Source organism: Canis lupus, chromosome 3 (genome assembly GCF_048164855.1).
Source record: "Canis lupus baileyi chromosome 3, mCanLup2.hap1, whole genome shotgun sequence".
Classification (NCBI taxonomy): Eukaryota; Metazoa; Chordata; class Mammalia; order Carnivora; family Canidae; genus Canis; species Canis lupus.
Window position 1 is genome coordinate 49908758 of NC_132840.1, and position 26079 is coordinate 49934836.

Sequence of the window (26079 nt, forward strand, 5' to 3'; positions counted from 1 at the left end):
GCCTATTTTATACTCTGCCATTTCCCCCAAACTCTGTGTGTGTGTGTGCACGCGTCACCCTTCTGTGTTTACCTACATTTATTTCCTCTTCAATTGTGTAGACGCGTTTGGAAAAAAAAACAAATCTGAACTCATCAGGAACTCCTTTTGGTGCATGGTTGTTTTGTTCCATTACTAGACCATTTGATTGTAGAGTCAGAATATAATTTTAGCCATTACGTAATCGTTCTTGTCTCAACTTTTTGAAATTCAAATGCATATGGCATTCTTTTCCAGGAATGTCTTGGAATCTGAGTAAATTCCCATGTTCTCCTAAGATTTGGGATGAAATGATGAGATATGAATTTTGGCTCAGGTGTGTAGCCCTTATTTCTCTAACCCGGTTCAGCATGTTTTTGGAGTGACTGTCCTCAAATCAAATTGACTCAACATACGTGGCTTTTATAACAGGCAAACCATTATGCTAAGCACTAAGATATAGTGACTCAAAACATAACTAGCTGTATCTTTTGATCATAAGAAGTTGATTTATTTTTTAATTAATTAGAGAGGGAGAGAGACATAGAGTGGGTGGGAGGGGTAGATGGAGAGGAAGAGAGAGAATCTGGAGCAAACTTCCTGCTGAGCACAGAGCTGGATGCAGGGTTTCGTCCTACAACCAACCATATGAGATCAAGACCTGAGCTGAAGTCAAGACTTGGACGCTTATCCGATGGAGACACCCAGGCGCCCCAAGAAGTTAGTTTATGTATTTATTTATTTATTTATTTAAATTTTAAAAAGATTTTATTTATTTATTCATGAGAGACACACAGAGAGAGGCAGAGACATTGGAAGAGGGAGAAGCAGGCTCCCTTTGGGGGGCCTGATGTGGGACTTGATCCCAGGACCCTGGGATCATGACCTGAGCCAAAGGCAGATGCTCAAGCACTAAGCCACCCAGGTGCCCCCCAATAATTTGATTTAAGTTGAAGTGAAAATGATTGAAACTGAAGAGCTAAATAGGAATCTACTATTCTTATCCCAACCAGGGGCACCTGGTTGGCTCAGTCAGTAGAGCAAATGACTTGATCTCAGGGTTGTGAGTTTAACCCCACGTTGGGTGTAGAGATTACTTAAAAATAAAATCTTAGAAAAAAAAATCTTAGGCTAAAAAAAAGAAATCTATTCAAGATAATATCAGACAAGGCAGTATGGAATACATCCCTCAGTTCCATGTCTAATGTACTGTCTTTAACGTTTTTGGGGGCTGTCTTGAATTTTGTATTGTGTTGTTGACTGACCATCTATCTGATGGCTCTCAATCTTTACAGCCAACTGCCCTCATTTTAAGATTCACAACTCCAGCCCCATTAGCCAAAGATATAAATGGAAGAAATGGTAGTGTGCACATTTTTTGCTTCTAAATCCATCATATTTGAGCACGACTCCCCTCTCTCTGCATCCGCGATGCGATGCGTTGGTGGTAGGGTAGGTGGCCTTGCAGGGGGGGCTACTATGTCATGTACATCTGATGTATACATGCAGGACACACACTATGGTAGAGTGACTGGTCGTCCAGTCTTTGTTGGGACATGCTTCGTCTTTATCTTCATTTCTGGCTTATTCTACAGACTTGAGTAAATCCAGTCTCCCTGGAGAGGGGAGGCCAGGTACTGGAAAAGAAGAGGGCAAACAGGTCATCTAACAAAGACTGAGGGTCAGGATAGCTGTGATCAGGCATTTGAGGTCAAAGTCCTTTCCCCTAAATTAATGACTTTCCCCCCAGATTAATTAATGTAGTGACCCTGATTCCTTGGGAGGAAAAGTGTGTGTGTTTATATATAAAAAACTCATATAAAAATAATTTTCCAAAGATCCTACTAAACTACTACAAACTTCAATGAACCCCTTGATCTATCTGAGATGCTTTGAGCTATCACGATTCAGTGTTCTCAGCCTTTTCAAATGATAACGTGCTTCCAGAAGTTTCTGTAAAAACCCTTGTCATCCTTTCTTCTGTTCTAGCCATATCTCCCATGCCGTCTTCCCTGCATCCTGGCCCCATCTTCCATTCAGGCAGTTTCAAGGTTGATGTTTGATGTTTATTTTCCCACAGGATGCTCCAGGCTTTATGCAGTGATGTTAAGGCAGGGTGATGGGTTTCGCGTGTCTGGTTGCTAGCCTCTACCTTGGGGCTCTGGCTGTGGCTGCTGGAAGTATGGGTAGGACCCCGGGCCAGTCGGGAGGGTGAGCAGGTGCTGTGGCAAAGTGTCCAGCAGCCCAGAGTCCTGGGAGCAGAACTCTGCTCACAGGTGGGCTCCTGGTCTGTTTTGTCCAGCTCTCTCGGGGAAGACTAAGAGGCCTGGTCTGTGCGACCAACTTATCTGTACTATGAGTTGCTTTAATGGAACAATAACCCAAAAGGTATGGAGTCTGCTTGTTAGAAATTTTTCTTACTCTTAAACAGCCACATGTTTCCATTTGACAGTATTGTCCATTTGATGGTTCTCACCAATTCTTCAATTCAGCTTTCTTTTTGCTTTTTGCCAAGCAAACTCTGTGCTGATCTCAGTAGCCACAGCCAGTGCTGGTCAGGGCCAGGATCCTTGCAGTGGGCAGGGTAAGGAGCAAGGCTGTCAGATGGAGATGACTCTTTTTATTCTTTTTCTCATTTTGTCTCCATGTCTGCTGTCCTTGATCTGTTCCTCGAATGAGCCACTAGGACTGTAGGGTTTCTTGGTCCCAGTTCAGGGAAGTCAGTGTTCACCATTGCCCCAGACCACTACGTCCTCTGTCCACTGGAATGTATTACTGGTCACTCTCTTCTTCAACTTGGGCATTCTACCAGTGATATTTAGCTGTCTCAACCATCTGGGGCCTCGTTTTCTCCATCTGTAAAACATCGGACTCTCCACGAGTCTTTCAGAGTGCAGCCAGCCCTAAAACCTGGCCCTTCTTTATTCATAAAACACCAGTGATCACTTTGGTACCCTTAACCAACATATCATGTGTTCATCAAAGACAAATGTATAGCTAGAACCCATTAAAAGACTATAAACCGGGGTCGCCTGACTGGCTCAGTCGGTAGAACAAGGGACTCTTGATGTCTGGGTTGTGAGTTCGAGCCCCACATTGGATGTAGAGATTACTTACAAATAAATCTTTTTAAAAAGATTGCAAAACTACTATAGCATAGTTTATTTTTATTTTAAAAAGAATCTATCTATCTATCTATCTATCTATCTATCTATCATCTATCATCAGAGATGCACAGAGAGAGGCAGAGACACAGGCAGAGGGAGAAGCAGACTCCCTGCGGGGAGCCCGATGTGGGACTCCATCCCAGGACCCCGGGATCATGACCTGAGCCAAAGGCAGATGCTCAACCATTGAGCCACAAAAAGCTTAGATTATTTTTAAAAATATTTTATTTATTTATGAGAGAGAGAGAGAGAGAGAGAGAGAGAGAGGCAGAAACACAGGCAGAGGGAGATGCAGGCTCCATGCAGGGAGCTCGACGTGGGACTTGACCCCAGGATCATACCCCGGGCCAAAGGCAGGTTCTAAACTGCTGAGCCACCTGGGGATCCCCCTGTGTTTATTTTTAAAATGAAGTTCTGTTCACAGATTTTGAAACACAAGCATAGCTTATATTGGTGCTTCTAAAATGTGGTTTTCCCACCAACAGCCTCAGCACCATCCAGAAGGTTAATAGAAATGTAAATTCCTGGGCTCCCAGGCTGGGTTTAGGAATCCGGAATTCTGGGGGCTGGGCCTAGCAATCTGTTTTAATAAGGCCTCAAGGGGATTCTGGAGCACAAGTATGTTTGAGAACAACTGGTTTACATCTATCGCTTCTCCTTAACCCTTTCCACTCTTCAACTACTGGTAACAAGTGTCTGTGAGCTTTAGTATAAGCAGTTTTTTTTTTTTTTAAATTAAAGTTTTTATTTATTCATGAGAGACACACAGAGAGAGGCAGAGACACAGGCAGAGGGAGAAGTAGGCTCCCTGCAGGGAGGACCCCTGGATCACAACCTGAGCGGAAGGCAGATGCTCAACCACTGAGCCACCCAGGTGCCCCATACGGGGCCCTTCAAATACATCCATTCATCTGACCCTGACACTCACTGTGAGCCAGACAGAGGTATGATCTCCATTTTACAGAGGAAGAGCAGGCCGAGAGTGGCAAGTGAATCGTTCAGAGGCATGTAACTGGCTGTAGCCCAGCCTGGTTTCATCCCACACACAGCCTACTACTTGGGCACCTGAGGGCTTTCCTGACTTCCTGCTGGCTGAGCCAGGGCAGGTGGCTGTGCACACGAACAGTAGAACCTCAGGTGCAAAGTTAGAGACGGGCAGCAGAGCTGGGTGGAGCTGGGCAGCCGTGCTTTCTGGGGTTCTCCAAACCGAACGAGAGGGTGGGAAAAAAGAAGTAGAGATTGGGGCCGTATGGGAAGACGATTTAATCAGAATTGGGAACAAAACAGAATAACACAGGGCAGAAAGGACAGCCAGGGGACTGGCATCAAACCTTCAGGCTTGGGACACCTGGGTGGCTCAGTGGTTTAGTGCTGCCTTCAGCCCAGGGCATGATCCTGGGGTCTGGGGATCGAGTCCCACATCGGACTCCCTGCATGGAGCCTGTTTCTCCCTCTGCCTGTGTCTCTGCCTCTCTCTCAGTGTGTCTCTCACAAATAAATAAATAAATAAACATTAAAAAAAAAAAAAAGCATGAAAGCTCCAGGCTGTTGGTAGCCTGGATATTCGAGAAATCTCCAGGTGTACTTCTCAGCCCCAAAGACTTCCATTGAGAAATGTTTTCCTCTCTTGGGTCTTAACTCTGATGAGACCTACTTGTCTGCCTTCCCTTTTTGGGTACACTGGCACCAGTTCCCCACCATTGGCTTATCCCATCTGGTCACCCTGTCCTGCCCTCCACCGAGAGCACTTTCTAAAGGAACACCAGATCCTAAATGGCTTCATCTTCCCTGCGTGCGCCAGGTAAGATGCTGTGTGTGCATTTGTGTGTATGTGTGTGTATCTGTGTCAGGGTGGTGAGTGGAATGGAGAGGCAGCAGAAGTAACTTCCATGCTTACCTACTTCAATTAATCTAGTCCTCATAGAACAACACCCTGCAAGGGTGGGGATTATGTGTCTTCTGCAGATAAGAAAATGGGGACTCAGAGAGGCTTGAGTTGCTTGTTCAAGATCACACAGCTAGTAAGGAACAGCTGTGGGGTTCCAGCCAGTCCCTTCTGACTCCCAGGTTTGTGCTCTGCCACTGGGCCACAGATGGCCTTCAGCATGGAATAAACACTGAGTTGGGTGGATTAAAAAAAAAAGATTTTATTTATTTATGAGAGAGAGAGAGAGAGAGAGAACGAGCGGGGGAGCAGCAGGCAGAGGGAGAGGAAAAAGCAGATTTCCCACTGGGCAGGGAGCTTAATGTGGGGCTCAATCCCAGGACCCTGGGATCACAACCTGAGCTGAAAGTGGATGCTCAACCTCAGCCACCTAGGTGCCCCTAAAACGTCCTCGATGTTCATCAGCCTCACAGATTAAAATCCTAATATAGTTGGATCTTTAAAACCAAGCTACTTCCAGTTTGTAGCAGGTCTGGGGGGTAGTGTGTCTCCTGCTTGTACACCCCAGGGCTCTGTGCTCTGTGTCTGGGTGCTCTTTCCTCCTGACCATCATCCTGTGTCTGGCCTTCCCAATTGGTCGTTTAGATGTTAATCCACTTTTCACCTTTTCTCCAGATACTAATTCAGACAGAAGAGGCTGAGCTGTTGGTACAGATCTCTTCCCCAGCCTGATTCCTGTCCCTAACCCCAACCCTTGCGTGTGACTGCTATTGACACCAAGCTGGGCAATGATATTCAATCCCTTTCTCTAACTGTGCCAGGGCTCCAGGCGTGGGCACCAGAAATGCTCAGTTATTGCAAACATTTTGGCTTAACCTAGGGAAATAATGATAAGAACAAGAGCAGTGATGACTGGTCTCATATCTGATCTAATCCTAGAAGGTAGCTGTATTTTTTTTTTTTTTTTTTTTTTTAGAGAGGGAGAGGAGAAAGTAGGGGAGGGGCCGAGGGAGAGGGAGAGAGAAAATCTTGAGCAGGCTCCACGCTGATCACGGAGCCCAATGGGGGGCTCAATCTCACAACCCTGAGATCATGACCTGAGCTGAAATCAAGAGTCCAGATGCTTAACCGACTGAGCCTCCTCCCACGTGCCCCTTTGAAATTATTCTTTTAAAAACATGCACAGACACATGCATTTCTTCACATGCACCTCACTGTATGCACATGCACTCTTGTAAAGATTGTATGTAGCACGCTTTGCTTACTTGGCTGCCCAGAACAATGATCCCAATGACAACAACAGGACAGTAGTTAGCAGTTAGGGAGGGCTGAATATTAACAGACAGTCTTTTAAGTGCTTTGTGTATATTATCTCATTTAATCCTCAAAAAAAAAAAAAAAGACTCTGAGGTAGGAACTCGTCTGTTTTACAGATGAGCAGACTGAGGCACAGGGGGTTAAGTACTGTGCTTGTGCACACAGAGCTAGTAAGCAGCTGGGCTGGCGTCCAAACCCAGGAGTCTGGGCCCAGACCGCTCTCTCTTCTTCACTCGGCTGTACTGTTGGCTGGGATGCAACCCCAAGGTACTGAAATCAGAGGGCTGAAAGCTAGCAGCAGAAGGAAGAGGGGGAACGGACAAGAGGCCAACAGCCAAGGAAGGAATGCGTTGTGTTTTGCAGAACCAGCGTTTCCTGTCAGTGAGCTGCCAAGCTGGGTGTTTCACCTGAGAGCAGCTAGCTAGGTATTTCTCCTGATGCTCCTACAGGAGCCAGTTTGAGCCAGCTTGGAGCTGAGGATCTGCACAGATCCAACCCTACCCCTGCCCCTGCACCTGTCTCCCCACTTGTGAACTTACCTTTAGCTCATTACGATACTAAGATCTCCACCCAAGGGCAGAATTTTCTGCCATTTTTTGGATGTAATGCATGCACGAGCCTGTGGACATGCTAGGCATGAGCAATTGAACCAAGACGCCTAAAAAATAGAATACATATAAATTCCTTAATATGTATGCAAACTCCTTGCCTCTGCCCCCTATTATACTGAATGAAAGCTTCTTGCACTAATCCCACAGACAGACAGTGTTTTGAGAGCTATCTCCCGTCTCCTTGCTTGTGCCAAGCAATCAAAAGTTCTTTACTTTCAATCACTTCTTTGGGTTTGTGTTCAATTTAATGTACCCCAAGCGGTGACCCCCTTGATTGTGTCTGCCACCCAGACACACATCCTCGTGTAAGGCATTGAGGCTGTGTGAAATTTTTCCCATGAAGGAGTGCTTCCCAGCAGAGGTTTCTGGTTAGCATCCTGAAGCAGTGAAACAACTTACATTCATATTAAACATCTGCATTTTCAGTTCATCGATGGGTTTAGAAAACGAATATAAACATATTCAAGATCATTGGGATAGTTGCCTCATAACCAAACAGCTATACATGTAGGAAGTTTACATCCAATTAAAAAAAAACTATTTATTTATTCATGAGAGACACAGAGAAAGGCAGAGACACAGGCAGAGGGAGAAGCAGGCTCCCTGTGGGGAACTCGATGTGGGACTCCATCCCAGGACCGGGGGATGCTCAACCACTGAGCAGATGCTCAACCACTGAGCCCCCCAGGTGCCCCTGCATCCAGTTTTATATCCATGAATATTTAGAAGTCATTAATAACAATCGAAGCTCCACATGATATATGTATTTTTTTTTTTCCTTTAAAAGGGGTGCCTGTATTCCTTCAATTTGACTAACACTCCTCTGGTTGTTCTAGAAATGAGATGACCAGCTCTTTCAGAATATACAGCAACTGCCTCCTCCTAGGCAGTGCCCGGTTTAGGAGACTTACGGTAAAGCCATGTTTCCTAGGAGGTCAGTACAAAAAGCCAGACTTCTACCGGCAGTTTCTGGGAGAGAGAAGCTTTCCATCCAACAGGTTTACCTTTCCTCTGGGAAATGTTTATAATAGAAAAGGCTCAACTGGGATATGTATCAGCTTCTCCTGTACCCTCTGGTGTTTGGTAGGGTTGACAACAGGCAAGGATAAAATGAGCTGGTCATCTCAGGATCATGGAAAACCTGGACTCAAGGCTCAGGAATGCCCCCTACTTTCGTTGTGAGAAGGGGGACAGTTCTGTCCCCGTGTGCCAGAAGTGTGAAACATGCGTCTTGGCTTGGAAGATCTTCTCTACCAAAGAGTGGTTCCAAAGGATCGGAGAGGTGCCCCAGAAGCGGTTTCTAGTTAGCATCCTGAAGCAGCTGGATAGCTTGTATCTGTTGCACTATTTTCAGACTATCTTGCAGACCACGCAAGGGAAGGATTTCATCTACAGCCACTCCAGGATCAACCTCAGCAGGAAGGAGGGGAAAATCGTCAAGTCTTCCCTGAACCAGATGTTGGACAAAACGGTAGAACAGAAGATGAGGGAGATCCTGTACTGGTTTGGGAAAAGCACCCACCGGACCAAGGCAAATTACACGCTCTTGCTGCTGCAAATGTGCGACCCCAAGTTATTGCTCACTGCTGCCAATGTCATCAGAGTCCTGTTTCTGAGAGAGAGGAACAACGTCTCAGGTAAACAAGGCCACGGGTGGAGACCGGAGGGGCCCTCCGAAGACTGGGAAGCCAGGCCGCATAGGGACCAGAGGTGTGGACAAGCTTAGGTAGATGGGGATTTTCCAGAATGCAGGATAGAGTTCCTCAGCCTGACATCCCGACATGCGGTCCTGTTTCCCAAAGGAGAAATCACTGAACGTGACTTCCTTCTAGAAAAGTATAACATGCAAACGCAGAAGGAGGCATAGAACTTGTAACGGTCAGGCACTGAAAATGGACTTAGGCCCACGTACGGCTGGTCGGCACCTCTACTGCTTTCTGGTGTGGTGTGGTTCCTGCATTACTGGCTTAGGGTTTAGACTGGGTTCGGTAGGGACCGAAGGGGATGGCTTCTGAATTCTTTTGCCCTTCAGTTTGCACTGCACAGAAGCCAGGCCAAGAGGTCAAAGTTTAGGGCTTTTGCCCATTTGTTCCACCATCTTCCTTCTGGTGCATAAATTCCAACCTGGCAGAGGGGTCTGTCTGAGGCTGGAGACAGCAAAGGGGCCTCATAAGGGCAGGGCAGGCCTTCTCAAACTTTAGCTTGCATCACATTCTCTGGGAAGCCTTTTGAAAGCCCGGGGCTGGGACCCTCCCCCAGTACTCCCGATTCTGCAGCTCAGTGGTGGACGTGAGATTTGCGTTTCTAAAAAGTTCCTAGTTTGCTGCTGCTGGTCTGGGGACCTCACCTTGAGAGCCATTGGTCTAGGGTGTGGGTGAGAGTGTCTTAGAAATGTTTAACCACCTGGATGGGGAAAGCAAAAGAAACCAGCAAAGAGGCAAGAGATTAAAGGGGGGGATCCAGCCCAGGATTGGTGGGGGGTGGGGTGGGAGAAGGCTGAGAGGAGCCATCAGATGGAGGAGTCTCAGCATCTCAGTGTTGAGCTCTTGAAGGTGGGGATTTTCTAAATGTCCAGAGACCTGTTTTGTGGTCATATTTGTAGACTATTAGCATCCAAAAGAATTTCAAAGCTAGATAACCCAGGGGACACTGAGATCCCATGTGATTTCTTTGGTGGGTTAGGGAAGTAAAAGAATAAAAATCTAGATTGGAGATGGTGAAAAAAGAAAAATCAGAGCATCCTGCAAATTAGATCAGAGATCCACCAGTCCAGCTCCTTAATTTTGTAGATAAGGAAGCCAAAGTTCGGGGACACTGAACTTTGAGTGGTGCGGCCTGGGTCATGCAGGAGGGGGCTTGGAAACCAGGTCTCCCCAACGGAACGTGTCCTACGGCTTGCTGCTCCCTCCAGGAGCCGGAAGACTCCAGAAGGCCTGGCTTGTACACACACAGCATTCTGTGGTTTCCCCCTGGAAGGCTTTCACCACCCACCATAGGGGTCAGGCACTTGGACTGGAGTTGTGGGAGCCCAGTTAGTGATTGAAACAAGCTTCCCTCTTTCCTAGGGGAGCATGTTTCTTAAGTTAAATTTTCTAATTTGAGGGGCACCTGGGTGGCTCAGTGGTTGAGCCTCTGCCTTCGGCTCAGGTCATGATCCCAGAGTCCCAGGATCGAGTCCCACATCGGGTTCCCTGTCTGGAGCCTGCTTCTCCCTCTGCCTCTCTCTCTCTCTCTCTCTCTCTCTCTCTCTGTGTGTTTCATGAATAAATAAATAAAATCTTAAATTCTTTTTCTAATTTGACTCGAGGGCGGTTACTGATATTGTTGAAGAAAATTAAGCAGGCACTGCAGAAAAATTGTCCCACTTTCAGCTCCTGCCCACAGCCCTCTTCTCCTTTATATGGGGCTCTGAGATAATTTGCATTGTAGATGGGCTGGCAAAACCTAACAAGAGTTTTGGCAATTTTTGCATAGAAACTCGGAGTCCCCCCTGCCCCTCGGTAAAAACCAGACATAACTGGCCCGGTCCATTTCACGTAGATAAAAGAGAAGCAAGTAGAAATAAAAGTTTATCTCACCTCCTTTCCTCCACACCCCCTCTTAAAGAACAACCTTGTCCTGGCCCTTTGCTTTTCAGGCCTCAATCAAGACACCAGTGATTTGTTTTTCTTCCCTGAGAAAGACTACAACCCGCAGACTGAGACCTCAGGTGTTTTCTGGGCAGCCAGCACCAGGAATACATCCTTCCCTTTGTCCAGAACTTTAGGGAAAGAAAATTTGTTTGAGAACACAGAGGGTGAAGCGTCTAATACTGGTAAGTCAGCTTGTAGCAAGAAAGTTAATAGACACGAGCTCGGGAAGTCCTGATGGAGTTGGAGCAGCCGGCTAGGGCAGTGGCATCTGGGGGTGGGAGATTTGGGAATTGAACATTCACTGGGCACCAAGAGTTGGGCACCAGGAGTTGTTACGTCATTGAATCCCACATCAAGTAGGGAAGAAGCAAGGATTGAAGGCAGTCATGACAACCCTAAAGGCCATGTTTTCGCTTCTCCATCCTGGTGTCTCTGAGAGACATCTGAAAATAGAGCTCAGAAAGGAAGCTATCAAAGGGTTTCCCTTGGAGTCTCCTTCTGCCCCAGGGCCACCATCCCTCATCTGGCCCCTGACCTTTGGTGAGGTGGACACCTCTAGAAGTTAGCCTACCGGTGACTATTGTTTGCAGCAGCATTGGATTCAGTCTTAAGGAGGAAACAAAAGCAGTGGGGAGCTGGAACCCAACCTCAAGGCTCTCCTAAGTTGGTTTGTGAAGTGAGAGCTCTGCATGACATAATTACAAGAAACACGAAGCACTTTTTATCTGGAAACTTCCAGATCTCTTAAACAGATAAGACCGTCTGATAACCACCCCACATAACCATCACTCAACTTCAATAGTTATCAACACTTGACCGAATCATTTCATTCATTGCTCCCTTTACAAAATTGTTCACATTTTTTCCTTGGGATAGTTTAAGGAACTTCTAGGCACAAGGCCATCTCACCTGAGCGGGGCTTTGATTCTACTGGCATCTCCTTGAACTGGGAAGGCTGAAAAGTCCTCGTGTATTTGGTGGGGAGATTGTTATTTCCAGTTTGGCAGAAGAGATGACAGAAATCCAGTGGTCTGAGGGTGAATTCCGATGAGCTTCATTTCCCGGGAGAGGGTTTGCTGAGAGCTTCTTTTGGCCTGGAGTTACCATAGAGACAATCTCATCCAAACCCCTCTCTGGCTTTCCTCTAGAAGGACAACGGAAGAGTTCACTCCAGTGTATTTCCGAGATGAATAAGCTGTTTTCCAGAAAAGTGGGCATGTCCAAGGCAGAAAGCACCCCCTCGGATCTGTTGGTTGACTTGGATGTCGTCAAAGACCTGTCTTCTGGAGTCAGCAAATACCGAGACTTCATCCGTTACCTGCCCATCCACCTCTCCAAATATATTCTAAGTACGCTGGGCTATTTCTTGAGATGCTGCTCATCACAGCTCAGTTGGGAGGTTCCCAGGTCCAGGTTTTTTGTTTTGTTTTGTTTTGTTTTGTTTTGTTTTCCCCAGGTATGCTGGATAAAAACAGCCTGAACAGGTGCACTTCTGTGAGCCAGCACTGGGCCGCCCTCGCTCAGCAAGTCAAGATGGATTTGTCGATGCATACTTTCATTCAGAACCATATTGCCTTCTTGCAGGTACTTCCTGTCTGGGGAAGGTCGCTCTGGACACCAGCCTCATTTCTGTGTTGAGGTTGGCCTGACTGTGGGCCTTTCTGGTCTATTTCGTAGAGCCTTGTTCGGTCTCCTGCTCCACATTTGCTGCTTTGTAGGCTTCCGTAGTCACCTCCTTTGTGTCTGGACTCCCCACTAATCACCCCATTGCCAGTGCATCCAGCAGGGACAGCATGTATAGAAACCTCTCAGGAAGAGAGAGGCAGAGCCTTTCTGAAACCTCACAGAGCAGGGGGTTGTTTTCCCCATATGGTCTGCAGATGTTTCGAAGACCACTAAGTATATTCTTAGGTTAAAATGCAATTCTCCTGGATAGTGTCTAGCTCTGGCAGTTTTACTTCTGTTTCCTGCCTGAAGCCTTAACCTGAATCATGGGTCCTTGGTAGCTTGAATTTTTCCCAGAAGAGACAGATATCAGAAGACAAGAAGAGGCAGGCGTTATGAGGTGGGCCATACTCTGGGAAGCGGAGAACTGCGGCCATTTCTCACCGGTGTCCCTCCAGGTGTTTGGTATTCCTTATCCACCTTACGCCAATCTGTGCGCACTAATGGCCTAACGGGCCAGGCCTAGGCCTTCCTTCGCCAGAGTTTACCCACCCTTCAGATCTTGCCAAGCATTAGATTTCCCCCTCCTCTTGGAGAGTAGGGGCCAAGACAACCATTCTATGTTTATTTTTTTCCTCAGGGATCCTACACAACGGGAATCGATCCCAATTATGCCAACAAGCTTTTTATCCCAGTTCCTAAAATGACCGATGATGGGAAGTGCATACGTGTGAAAAATCAGAAATGGAAACTGAGAACCAAGGTGGGTTGCAGTGGCATCTGGGGCAAGTCACTGTGAGTGTCCTGTTCTCATTAGTTGTGCTGGAGTCCAGACTCAGCAGTCACATGAAGGTAGAGAAAGTGGGAGGATATAGGATGTAGTGCATGGATTTAGGGGATGGGAGGCAATGTTCCCTAAGGAAGACCAGAGTCCTGTGGTGTGTGTCCTCAAGCGAGTGACTTCCTCTCCTTCAGCCTTAAATTCCTCATCTGTTAAATGAGTGGATGTCAGTAATAGCTGGGAGTCTTAACCATAGACCCCCCCAGGAAATCTCAGGCAACGATGAAGAGCAGATAAAAGACTCTGAGCTCTATATACAGTTTTTCCAGACATGGCGGTCATTCCTAAAACCGTCATATTCCTGTCCCCAATTCTCTACTCAGAGGCCTTCTGTTCTGAAATCTATCCAGTGGACAAAAAAGGATACTTAATGAGGGGTGGCCAGACTCTAGCTTCTCATAGGGAAGCTGTGTAGTAGGAGTTAGAATTTGAGAGATAGAAGGGACCAGAGAGACCATCTAGTTCATATATCTGTAGAGACGAGACAGGTCACATGAATGAGGGGAGGTTGGTGGTGTGAACAGGTGTGACAGAGCGGGATTAGCTGGAGAGTTCTCTCTCCACCTGAAGGGGCTGGTTGCTATTCAGCTCCGGCTGATAATTGCCATAAGAGACTGTGGTCCTCAACCTCCTTAGCCATCTGAGCTTTAAACAGAGGTTAGAAATCTGAGTTATCTTGTGACGTCTCTCATTTTCCTTAAATGCTGGCAACTAATTAAGAGCATTTTAAAAAAATCTATGTGGGCTAAAGAAAAATACTTTGGTGGACTTCATTTGACTTGCAATTGTTTTTTGTCTTTGCGTTGGTCTCTTTACCTATTTTACAGATGAAGAGACTGAGGCACAGAGAGTTTCAGGTCTCCCAGATAGAGTGACAGAGATACACACTGACTTGCTCTTTCTGAGCTTGTTGCTCTAAGTATAAGAAAACTAACACCCTTCTTCTTTAGGTGACATAGCTAGTAATTGCCCAACCAAAAAGGACTACCTGGGCAGTGTTTGATATTTTAGAAATGTTCTAATTTAAGAAAAGAGAGAGAAACAGATGAGAACACATGAGGGAGCAAGACAATTAGGAGGTCTGCTAGGGAAAGGTATAGGTGAGTGCTTCTGAGGGGTGGTGATTGCCATGGGCACTGAGCTTGACCAGTGTGCCAGGTGTGGTGCCAAGGGCTTCGTATACATCATTCACTTGATCTTCACTGTAGATCAAGGAGATACCCTTGCTCTCAGTTTATGGATGTGGAAATGAAGGCTGTGATGTTCCAGAACTTGCCAAGGGTCTCCTAGCTGGTCAGTGGCAGAGCTGGGATTGGAATCAGGTGTTTCTGCTCCCAATGACTCCACCATGGAGCTTCTAGGCTTTCAAAGCTTAGCTGATGAACAAGAGCCAAGGGATTCCAGCCCAGGCCGTGAGAAGTCAAGGAAGTCTTGATTAATTCAAGGCAGGATATCAGAGCTACTTGGACATGGGAGGGGAGGTTGGTTGACAGATTCTGGGGAGAGGCTTTTAGGTGAACAACACTACTTGGTTAGAGATCAAGAAGGAGATTGAGCTGAGAAAAATGGGCATCCCCAGGAAGAGTCTATAGGCATTGAGAAGTCTAGGTGGGAAGGAGACCTTGAAGAGATGTTCCCAGATCTAAACGTGATGCTGTGGTCTTCTTTGGTTTCATGATAAATTCACCCTGATTTTCAGTTTCCTGCTATCATGGTTGTCATTTCCTGCTATTTGAGGGTGAAGAGTATGGCTGGAAAGAGGAGTGAAGCTGAGAGTCTGGTAGAGTCATCTATGCCAGAATTTAGCATGTCTGGCATGCCATAGTGGCTCAGAGTGTGCCATGGAGGGAGAGAGGGATGGAGGGAAGAAAGGGAGGGAGGGAGGGAGGGAGGGGGAAGGAGAGAGGAAGGAAGGAAGGAGCTTTTAAAAAGGAAGGACCGGGCAGCCCCAGGGGCGCAGGCAGCGGTTTAGCGCTGCCTGCAGCCGGGCCGTGATCCTGGAGAAAGGAGAAATCAAGCTTGCCTATGTGCGCAGACTTCCAGGCACGAACGCATGGAGTGTGTGGCTGTGATTTCACATACTGCTTGAGTTCCCACCAGCACACTTTGTACTGTCAGGCGTATGCAGCATAACCACAAAACCCCGACTTCTGCAACATAGCTTGTCAGGGGGCACCTGTGATTTTATTTCACGAGCATTACCCTTTGGGAGCTCATTTTTGGAAAAGTTGAGTGATCAGTGACCTTGAAAGTTCATGGAATCAGAACACATGGAAATTACAAGGAGATGAAGGATGAGTCAGGAACCTTGACTCACTGTGGATTACTATGGTGCTTGCTCATGGGTCCCTCCCATGAGGAGCCACAGCCCAAAGAGGAAGAATCCTTGGGCCCTTTTGTCCTTGCCGGGGAAGACCTTAGGGGGTGCATATTTGGGGCCCGGTAAAGTTGCCACTGTGCTTTGACTCCGAGTGTTCCCTTGTTAGAATGACTACAACCTGTGGGCCGCATACCAGAACCAGGAAACTCAGCAGGTCCAGATGGAAGAGAGAAATATCTTCTGTGGGACTTATAATATCCGCATTCTCTCTGACACGTAGGTACCGGGGTCAGAATCCAGGTCTTCAGGGACCCTTGAATCATCCACAACGGTGTCTTTAGGATTCCCATGACCCCTGTTCACTTGGGAAGGCAGTCCTTCATCACATCAAGCTCTGGCCCACCATGAACATGAGATCCCTCCGGAGCATAGATGCTGGATGTTTGCACCATTCTTCGCAGTGGGTGGAGGATGCTCTCCTGTTATAATTTTTGGTGTACTGATCAGTGGTCATTCACACAAGTCATGTGCATGATAGCATTGCTTTTTTTGAAATATTTTCATTGTTTTGGGGTGCCTAGGTTGCTCAATTCATTAAGTGTCTGCCTTTGGCTCAGGTCATGATCCCAGGGTTCTGGGATCGAGTCCCATATCAGGTTCCCTGCAGGGAGCCTGCTTCTCCCTCTGCCTGTGTCTCTGCCTCTTTCTCTGTGTCTCTCATGAATAAATAAATAAAATCTTAAAAAAAATCCCGCTTTACTCTGTGGTCCTGGGGTTATTAATAATAGTGTCCCCTTTCACAATAACAAAGTCTCAGTTTGGACTATAAATGATTTGGTCATCTCGCTCATATTTTATCTACTTGCTGAAAGTCTTATGATTGGAAAATTAATTTAACTTACCCTGTTTTACTTGACTACAAGCTCATTGTAGGCAAGATCCACATCTAATTCATCTTTGTGTATCCTATGTTAGCACAGGACTTGGAACCTGATATGTGCTCATTGGATATTGGTTAAGAGAAACAACAACAAAAGAAACAGTGGGATATGCAGTTGGTATAGGGCTTCCCATGGTCAAATAAGTTTGGGAAATGATGCATATTCTGTTCTCTTGGGGATTTATCATACACTAGCAGATTTTTTCATGGTTTTGTCTGTTTTTAGTTTTTTTAAAAGATTTTATTCATTTACTTGAGAGAGTGAGAGAGAGAGAGAGAGAACATAAGCAGGGGGAGGAGGAGAGAGAGAAGCAGACTCCCTGAGCCGGATGCAGGGCTCCATCCCAGGACCCTGGGATCATGACTTGAGCCAAAGGCAGATGCTTAACTGACTGAGCCACTCAGGGACCCCTTGTCTTTAGGTTTCAACCTAAAATGGCTTTTTGGTATAGTATGAGGTAAGGGTCAGCCAAGGATGTGCCTTCTGCTATATCCCTTGTCAGAAGGCCTTGAACTTTCCATTATATTATCGCTGAGGGTGACAGCCACCGTCCTAAGGGAGTTCTTGGAAGGACACTAACTCTTCTTTCATGGATCATCTTTTTCCCTGGCAACTCAGGTGGGACCGAAACAGAGTCATCCACTATTCTGGGGGAGATTTGGTGGCAGTGTCATCCAACCGTAAGATCCAGCTTCTAGATGTCATACAAGTAAAGGAGTTACCCATCGAGTTCCGAGGCCATGCTGGGAGTGTCCGCACTCTCTTCTTGTGTGAGGAGGAGAACTTTCTGCTAAGCGGGAGTTATGACCTGAGTATCAGGTGAGTGGTCTGAGGGAGTCGTGGTCCACCCTACCCAAGGCCCAAAGTCAGTTTGTGGAAGAAGCATGCATGCTTTTTCCTTTTCGTATTTTTTGAAAAGTTACCTTAAATGATACTGATTTCTTGAATATCCCATAATATTTCTTCTTTATTTGTCCAGGTAAAAACCAATAATTTGTATACTGTTTAAACTTTGAATGAGATAGATTTATAGCTATTATCAGGCTACTTTCTAGTTGAAGGCTGTGAATCAGAACGTATCTTTTCTAGCACTCTTAGATGATGGCTGTATTTCTTTTTATAGATTCCTCAGGGGAAAGTAGTTTTCTGTGGGTGTGAAATATGCTTTAGGAGCAAAATAGTGTTTGAAAATGTACACACACACACATATACACATATAAACATATTTTAAAGATTTTACTATTTATTCATGAGAGACACACAGAGAGAGGCAGAGACATAGACAGAGGGAGAAGCAGGCTTCCTGCAGGGAGCCTGATGCGGGACTGGATCCCTGAACCCCAAGATCACAACCTGAGCCAAAGGCAGACGCTCTACCACTGAGCCACCCAGGTGCCCCTGTAGTGCAATTTCTTGGTAGGAGTGCTAAATTATTTTCCAAAACGGTTGCATTAAGTTACACTCTCATCAGCAGGGTATGAGAGGATCCCTTCTTCTAGATCCCACCAACACTTTTAAATGTTCAAGACCAATGATATTAAATGTCAATCTGATGGGCTTTAAATAATCTTTATTGTGGTTTTAATCATAGCTTCTTTAATTACTAATGAGGTTGGGCATACTCTTATATGTGTGTATTAAGGTTTCCAGAGAAAGAGAACCAGTGAGATGTGTGTCTTTATATATATATAAAGAGATTTATTATACTAAATTGTCTCACGTGATTATGGAGACTGCAAAGTCTCAAATCTACAGTGTGGGCCCACAGGGTGGAGACCCAGGAGAGTTGAGGGTGCCGATGAATCTGCAGGTGGTCTGCTGGAGAATCCCGCTGTTGGAGTAAGGGGAGGTTGTTCTTTTTGTTCTCTTTAGGCCTTCATTTGATTGGATGAGGCCCATGCACATTATGAAGGGCAATCTGCTTTACTGGATGTCCATTGGTTTAAATGTTGATCTTGTCCCCAAATACGGGGAGAGAGGCAGAGACACAGGCAGAGGGAGAAGCAGGCTCCTGTGGGACTCTATCTCAGGACCCTGGGATCATGCCCTGAGCTGAAGGCACTTGCTCAACCACTGAGACACCCAGGCGTCCCTCATCCTATGTTTCAAAGATGTACCCATTACCACCTGGTTAGTCATGTAGTACTCCAATATGTTTCACCTGCTTGCTTCCCGAGTGAAGGACACCAGCTTGCTCCAAATAATGCTGCTTTGAGCATCTTTGTCCCCTTATTGACATTATGAGATTTCTTAGGTATATATACCTAGGAATGGACTTGCTGGGATATAGGGTAGGTGCTACCTGATTTGACCAAGTACTAACTGGAGTCCACGGTGACTGTATGGGTCCATATTCTCACTAGCAGACCTCTTGTATCTCTTTCCCTACCAACACTGGGCATCATCTAGATTTTAATTTCCTTTTTCAAAATATTGGATATGTGCATCCAAATACCAGATGGATATGTGTAAAATCATTTCCATTTGTATACTTTGATTACTAATAAGTTTGCTTTCTCTTTTATAAATGGCCTGATTGTATCTTTTTCCTGTTTTTCTACTGGGGTTCCTCTAATTTTCTTCTTGATTTGCAGTTCTACATTTTCTTCTTTGTATTATTAGTCCCTTGTCATTTTAAAAATTGCAAATATCATCTATTCCTTCATCACTCCATTAACTTTGTTTATAGTGTCCTTTGCTGAATAAAAATTATTTATATTGCTGTAATAAAATGTATCAGTTTATCCATACTTTTAATCTTCTGTCTATGAGTCTTTCTAGTCCTAGTTCACAAAGATATTTTAAAATAGTTTGTCCTGGGACGCCTGTGTGGCTCAGTGGTTTAGTGCCTGCCTTTGGCCCAGGGTGTGATCCTGGAGTCCTGGGATCGAGTCCCACATCAGGCTCCCTGCACAGAGCCTGCTTCTTCCTCTGCCTCTCTCTCTGTGTGTCTCTCATGAATAAATAAATAAAATCTTAAAAAAATAGTTTGTCCTATTAACTTGAGTTTTTAAGTTTTTTAAAAGTTTATTTATTTATTTAAATGATCACTACACCCCGTGTGGGGCTTGAGCTCATGACCCCAAGATCAAGAGTTGCACATTCTTCCAACTGAGCCAGTCAGGCACCCCTTGTCCTATTAACTTTATAGTTTGACCTTTTACATTCAGTTCTTTAACCTATTTAAGATTAAGTTCTTTAACCTAACCAAGTCCAACTTGGTACGTGGTGTTAGGTAGAATTTCCATTTCATTTATTTATTTTGAAATAAAGCAAGCAATTTCCCCCACAGCAACATTTAGTAAGGAATCTACGTGTCCTCCACTGACTTGTGGTACCTTCTTTATCACATGGTAATTTCCCCACACATACATGAGAGTGTCTCTGTGAGTTCTCTATTCTAGACTATTGGTTTGTTTTTCTGATCTTGCATCAAAAATATCTTTAAAAAAAGACAATTTCTATGTAGCTGTTTTAGGTTCACAGCAAATTTGAGAGGAGAATACTGAGATTTCCCATATACCTTGTGCTCCCCTATATTCACAGCCTTCCCCATTACCAACATCCCCCACCAGAGTGGGGCATTTGTTACAATTGGCGAACATCTATTGACACATCACAATCACCCCAAATCCACAGTTTACCTTAGGTTCACTCTTGGTGCTATACATTTTATGAATTTGGGCGAATGTATAATGACATGTATCCATCATTCTAGTATCAGAATTATTGTCTTTTTTTTTTTTTAAAGATTTTATGTATTTATTCATGAGAGACACACAGAGAGAGGGAGAGACACAGGCAGAGGGAGAAGCAGGCTCCCTGCAGGGAGCCCAATGCGGGACTTGATCTCAGGACCCTGAGATCATAATCCTGAGCTAAAGGCTCAACTGCTGGACCACCCAGGCATCCCAGAGTTTTCTCATTGTCGAGATTTAAGAGTTCTTGGTATATTTCAGATAGTAGTACTTATCAGATGTGCCTTTTGCAAATATTTTCTTCTAGTCTGTGGCTTATCTTCTCACTTTCTTGACATTGTCATTTGCAGAGCAGAAATTTTAATTTTAATGAAGTCTAGCCTATCAATTATCTCTTTTCATTGATTGTGCTTTTGGTGTTTTATCTAAAAAAATCATTGCCATACCCGAGGTCAGCTAGTTCTCTCTTACATTATCTTTTAGGAGTATTACAGTTTTACACTTTGCATTTAAGTCTGTGATTCATTTTGAGTTAATTTTTGTGAAGGGTGTTAGGTCGGTGCCTACATTCACTTTTTTTGCTTATGGGTTGTTGCAGTAGCATTTGTTAAAACGACTATTGTTTCATTGTATTATCTTTGTAACCAGTTGACTATATTTCTGCTAATTTCTTTCTGGGCTCTCTATTTAGTTTCATTGATTGATCTATTTGTTCTTTAACCAATACCACACCATCTTGACTACTATAGTTTTGCAGTAAGTCTTGAGGTCAAGTAGTGTCAGTTTTCCAACTTTGTTTCCCTCCATTGGTATTGTGTTGGCGATTCTAGGATTTATTCTTCCCGTAAAAATTGAGAATAACCTTGTTGATACCCACAAAATAACTTGCTGAGATGTCAATCAGGAACATTCTAGCTTTTAATTTGTTTTGTTTTTAACTATGCATTAGGATAATGTTATAATATATGATGGTAGGGCAAGTTCTACTCTTTACTTTTCTTCTTCTTTCTTTTTTTTTTTTACTTTTATTCTTTTTAATGTAACTTAGCTAGAGTATATATCTTTTTTAGTTTTTAGAGTAGGTTCATTAACTTAAATATAAACTAGACTTTTGATTGTGGTTGCATTGAGTTTATTGACTAATTTGGTCAACACATTCATTTCTTTTTTCTTTCTTAGACCTTTAAGGTTTTATTTATAGGGGTCCCTGGCTGGCTCAATCAGTAGAGCATGCGACTCTTAATCTTAGGGTTGTGAGTTAAAGCCCCACGTTCAATGTAAAGATTACTTGGAAATAAATTCTTTAAAAAATATTAAAATTTTATTTATAAAAGTCTATCTATTCTTTTTAAGTCTGTGTATTATTATTTAATATCTATAAACTTTTTTTTTTAATTTTTTTTTATTTTTATTTTTTATTATTTATTTATGATAGTCAGAGAGAGAGAGAGAGAGAGGCAGAGACATAGGCAGAGGGAGAAGCAGGCTCCATGTACCGGGAGCCCGACGTGGGATTCGATCCCGGGTCTCCAGGATCGTGCCCCGGGCCAAAGGCAGGCGCCAAACCGCTGCGCCACCCAGGGATCCCTAATATCTATAAACTTTATATAAGTTTATTGCTATTGTGAATAGTATCTTATTTTTGTTTATATTTTCAAATTGATTATTGCTGGTATCTCTATACCAATGATATTGATTTTTTATAGATTGTTCTTGTATCCAGTAACCTTGCTAACCTCTCTTATTAGTTTTAAAAGTATGTGTGCTGATTTGGTTTTTCTATGCTGATAGTCTTTCAAACAGAAATAATTACGATAATTATCTTATTTTCTAATACTTATATGCTACTTTTTTCTTTTTCTTTCTTTCTGACTTTACCTAGACCTTCCAGTTAAGCAGAAGCAGTGAGAGCAGGCATCTTTATCTTGTTCTCCTTTTTGAAGGGAGTACATCTATAGTTTTTTCACTAAGTATAATGCTTGCTGTTATGACTCTTTGTTTATAAGTTTGTGGAATCAAGGAAGTTCCTTCTATTCCTATTCCTATTTTTCTTTATTTTTTTTAAAGCTTATTTATTTATTTATTTATTTATTTATTTATTTAAGTAATCTTTGTACCCAAAACGTAGCTTGAACTTACCACTCTAAGATCAGAGTCACATGCCCTTCTGACTGAGCCAGCCAGGTATCCCTATTCCTATTTCTCTAAAAGTGTTTATCAAATATCTTTTCTGCACAAATTAAGAAAAACAACCTGAACACGTGGTTGGCCATGTTGCTAGAAACAGAAATTCAAAACTTGCTTTTTTCCAGGCCAGTGGGATATCATTAAATGCACTGTGGGTGCATAGCAGGCTCTGACAGACAGCTAAAGCCACAGGACCTTTGGGAATATTGGAAGAAAAAGCTTAGCACATTCAAAGAAAAACAAAAGAAACATTTATTAATTGTTTATTATGTGCCGAGTCTCATAATAACTCTATGAGGTAGTAACTATCATTATTATCTCCAATTTCCATGTGAGGAAACTGAGATAGAGTGGTTCATTAACTTATCCAAGATCATGCGGCTAGTAAGTGTTGGACCTGGGATTGTACCTCAGACAACCTGGCTTCAGAGCCCAATATCTTTTTTTTTTTTAATTTTTATTTATTTACGATAGTCACAGAGAGAGAGAGAGAGAGGCAGAGACATAGGCAGAGGGAGAAGCAGGCTCCATGCACCGGGAGCCCGACGTGGGATTTGATCCCGGGTCTCCAGGATCGCGCCCTGGGCCAAAGGCAGGCGCCAAACCGCTGCGCCTCCCAGGGATCCCAGAGCCCAATATCTTAATATTACACTTTGCCCTGTCACAAAAGCAAACTGGCTGAAGTGGAGGTATCAGTGATAGTTCAAAGACCTCAGGCAGGTTTGCTTATTAAAAATGGTGTGACTCATACATGTTCCTATATATCTCTTAGATATGTCTTAGAAATACACATAAAATATTTTAGATCTAAGTGACTGAAGTAAATTGTTCTTTTGTTCTTATTTGAAAATCAGCCCTACTGTTGAATCAGTGCCATGGATTTTAAGCCTGATGGTAATTCTAGAAACTCTTCCACCTAATACCAACCAACACTTATTAAGCATTTTCTACATGTTGATCATTGCTCCAATGTTACATGAATTAATGCAGGGTTTCTCAGTTTGGGACTGTAAAATACTTCATGTGGAGGCTATCCTGTGCATTAGAGGATGTTTAGCAATATCCTGGGACTCTACGCACTAGATAACAGTAGCATCTCTCTTCCCACTTGAGACAACCAAGTGTCTTCAGACATTATCAAATGTCCCCTAGGGGTGGAAATCACTCCTAGTTGACAATCATTGCATTTGTGTATTTAATTCTTCACAAAACCCCAATGACGTGTAACTATCATAGTTATCATTTATATTCTGCCAATGAGGAAATGAAGCTTACACAGAAATTAAGTAATTTTCCCAAAGTCACACCGGGATTCAAATTAAGTAACTTTCCCAAAGCTGCAACTGGGATTCAAATCCAGACCTCTGACTCTAAGCTTGACCACGAATTTTGCTGCCTTTCAACAAATGTTGATCTAAGGGAAGTCATATACAGTATGATCCCTTTGGGCCCTCAGAAAAATCTCAAAAACATTTTTTTTTGGCCTGATTCCACAGATTCTGGGATCTGAAAAGTGGGGCTTGTATACGAATCTTCAATGGCCACCAGGGGACAATCACTTGCATGGATTTATATAAGAACAGGCTCGTATCTGGAGCAAGAGATTGCCAGGTGAAAGGTGAGAAAGAAATTCCTTAAACTTTCTCAGAAATTTCCCCAAATCCATGGGTTGTCAAAATACTTGTTTTGCTCATTTCTATAGGAAGACATTCTTTTATCCATCCATCCAACCATCCATCGAACCATCCATTCATTCATTCATCCACGTATCTATTGATCCATTCATTTAACGACTATTTATGGAATACCTACAATATATTAGACACTGCTAGGTGCTAAGGTAAAAAATGAATATAATATGGCCCTTTCAATATGGCTTTTTATTTCCTCAAGAGGCTCATAATCTCTTAATGGGGATAGATACATGAGTATGCAATGGAGGCTATAATAAATATGTGAATAATAACAGCTGCCATTTATTGAATACTAATTTTGTGATTGACATAGATGCTTTACACATATTGATTATTTAACCCTCACAAGAAGCCTATGGCATGGATACAGATGAAGAATCTAAAATTCAGAGAGAAAAACAACTTGCCCTGAATTGGAGCTGCTGAGTGGTAGAGTGGGGACTTGAACCCAGGGCTGTCTGACTCTAAATCATGTGTTCCTAACCAACACATGGAATTCTTTTTTTTTTTTTTTAAGATTTTCATTTACTTGAGAGAAAGAGAGATTGAGAGAGCATGAGCAGGGGGAGGGGCAGAGAGAGAGGGAGAGGGACAAGCAGACTCCCCATTGAGCATGGAATCTGATGCTGGGCTCTATCCCAGGACCTTGAGATCATGACCTGAGCCAAAGGCAGATGCTTAACTGACTAAGCCACCCAGGCACCCCAACATGTGAAATTCTAAGGGACCATAGAAATAAGAGTAACAGGGAAAGCACCACAGACAGGGTGCTATTTGAGTGCAGCCTTGAGGATAAATAGTTCTACAGGCAGAGGGAGAATATAGAACATTATAAGCAGAAGGCACAGCACAGGCAAATTCACAGAAGGTTGAAAAAATGATGTATTTCTAGAACTTCCCCTTGCTTGGTATGGCTGGACTACAGCATGTGGTGTTGGACATAAGGCTAGTTAGTTTGTTGAGGCCAAATTATCAAGGGCCTTCTGCATCATGAGCTTTATCCTATAGAATCCTAGCCCCAGACCCCAGCCTGCCTACTTCCCCTGGGGTCCTCCCACCTGCCTCGGTTACCAAAATAGAAGGAAAAAGAGACAATTAGAGATCTGAAATGTAACCTCCCACTTGTTAAGTTTTTATTTATTTATTTTAAAAAAGATTTTATTTATTTATTCATGAGAGACACACACAGAAAGGCAGAGACACAGGTAGAGGGAGAAGCAGGCTCCATGCAGGGAGCCTGATGCGGGACTTGATCCCAGGACCCCGGGATCATGCTCTGAGCCAAAGGCAGATGCTTGGCTACTGAACTACCCAGGCGCCCTTTGTTAAATTTTTAAACAAGGGCACCTTCCCACAGATTCTTTTCTTTTCTTTTTTTTAAAGATTTTATTTATTTATTCATCACACACACACACACACACACACACACACACACACACACACACACGGGGGGGGGGGCGGGGCAGAGACACAGGCAGAGGGAGAAGCCAGCTCCATGCAGGGAGCCTGATGTGGGACTCAACCCTGGGTCCCCAGGATCAGGCCCTGGGGTGAAGGTGGCGCTAAACCGCTGAGCCACCTGGAATGCCCCATAGATTCTTTTAATTTATCTTCTAACTTTCTCCTTTTTTTTTTTTTTTTTGAAGATTTTATTTTTAAGTAATCTCTATGCCCAATGTGGGGCTCAAGCTCACAACCGCAAGATAAAGAGTCTCTTGCTCCACCTACTAGGCCAGCCAAGTGCCTCTCAATTTTCTTCTTTCTAATTGGATAAAAGGGCTAATGGATATGTAAAAATACATGAAGAAAAACATTCTTATATGTTAGGGTTAATCTAATGTATGTGGTTAAGAGCATGGCTTCTGGATCCAGAATCTTTGGATTTGAAACCCAGCTCTATCTGCTTATCATCTGCATGATCTTGACCAGGTTACTGAACCCCTCTATGCCTGTTTCCCCATCTGTGTGGTGGGGAATAATGATAGTAATTGTCTTGTGAAGAGGAGTTAATACATGTCAAGCACTTGTAATGGTGCCTGGCTCGTAAGTGCTATAGGTTAAGTATCAGCTGTGGTTATTATTTTGTCTTAGATTATGCATCCT

The 26079-nt window shown here is 43.9% G+C and overlaps 1 protein-coding gene across 5 annotated transcripts in view; it reads left to right on the forward strand.

Moving 5' to 3' along the window:
• Positions 1-6137: 6137 nt before the first annotated feature.
• The window catches only part of FBXW10B (F-box and WD repeat domain containing 10B), a 37695-nt gene continuing 17753 nt past the window's right edge, over positions 6138-26079 (forward strand). For 4 of the 5 annotated variants that reach the window (XM_072821044.1, XM_072821047.1, XM_072821048.1 and 1 more), the window contains exons 1-8: positions 6138-8635; positions 10636-10812; positions 11779-11979; positions 12087-12214; positions 12936-13058; positions 15623-15732; positions 17016-17216; positions 23779-23900. In XM_072821044.1, coding sequence (XP_072677145.1) covers positions 8131-8635; positions 10636-10812; positions 11779-11979; positions 12087-12214; positions 12936-13058; positions 15623-15732; positions 17016-17216; positions 23779-23900 — 1567 coding nt within the window. In that variant the 5' untranslated portion in view covers positions 6138-8130. The remainder of the gene's footprint in view (positions 8636-10635; positions 10813-11778; positions 11980-12086; positions 12215-12935; positions 13059-15622; positions 15733-17015; positions 17217-23778; positions 23901-26079) is intronic. The other variant, XM_072821045.1, reaches the window with a different exon arrangement.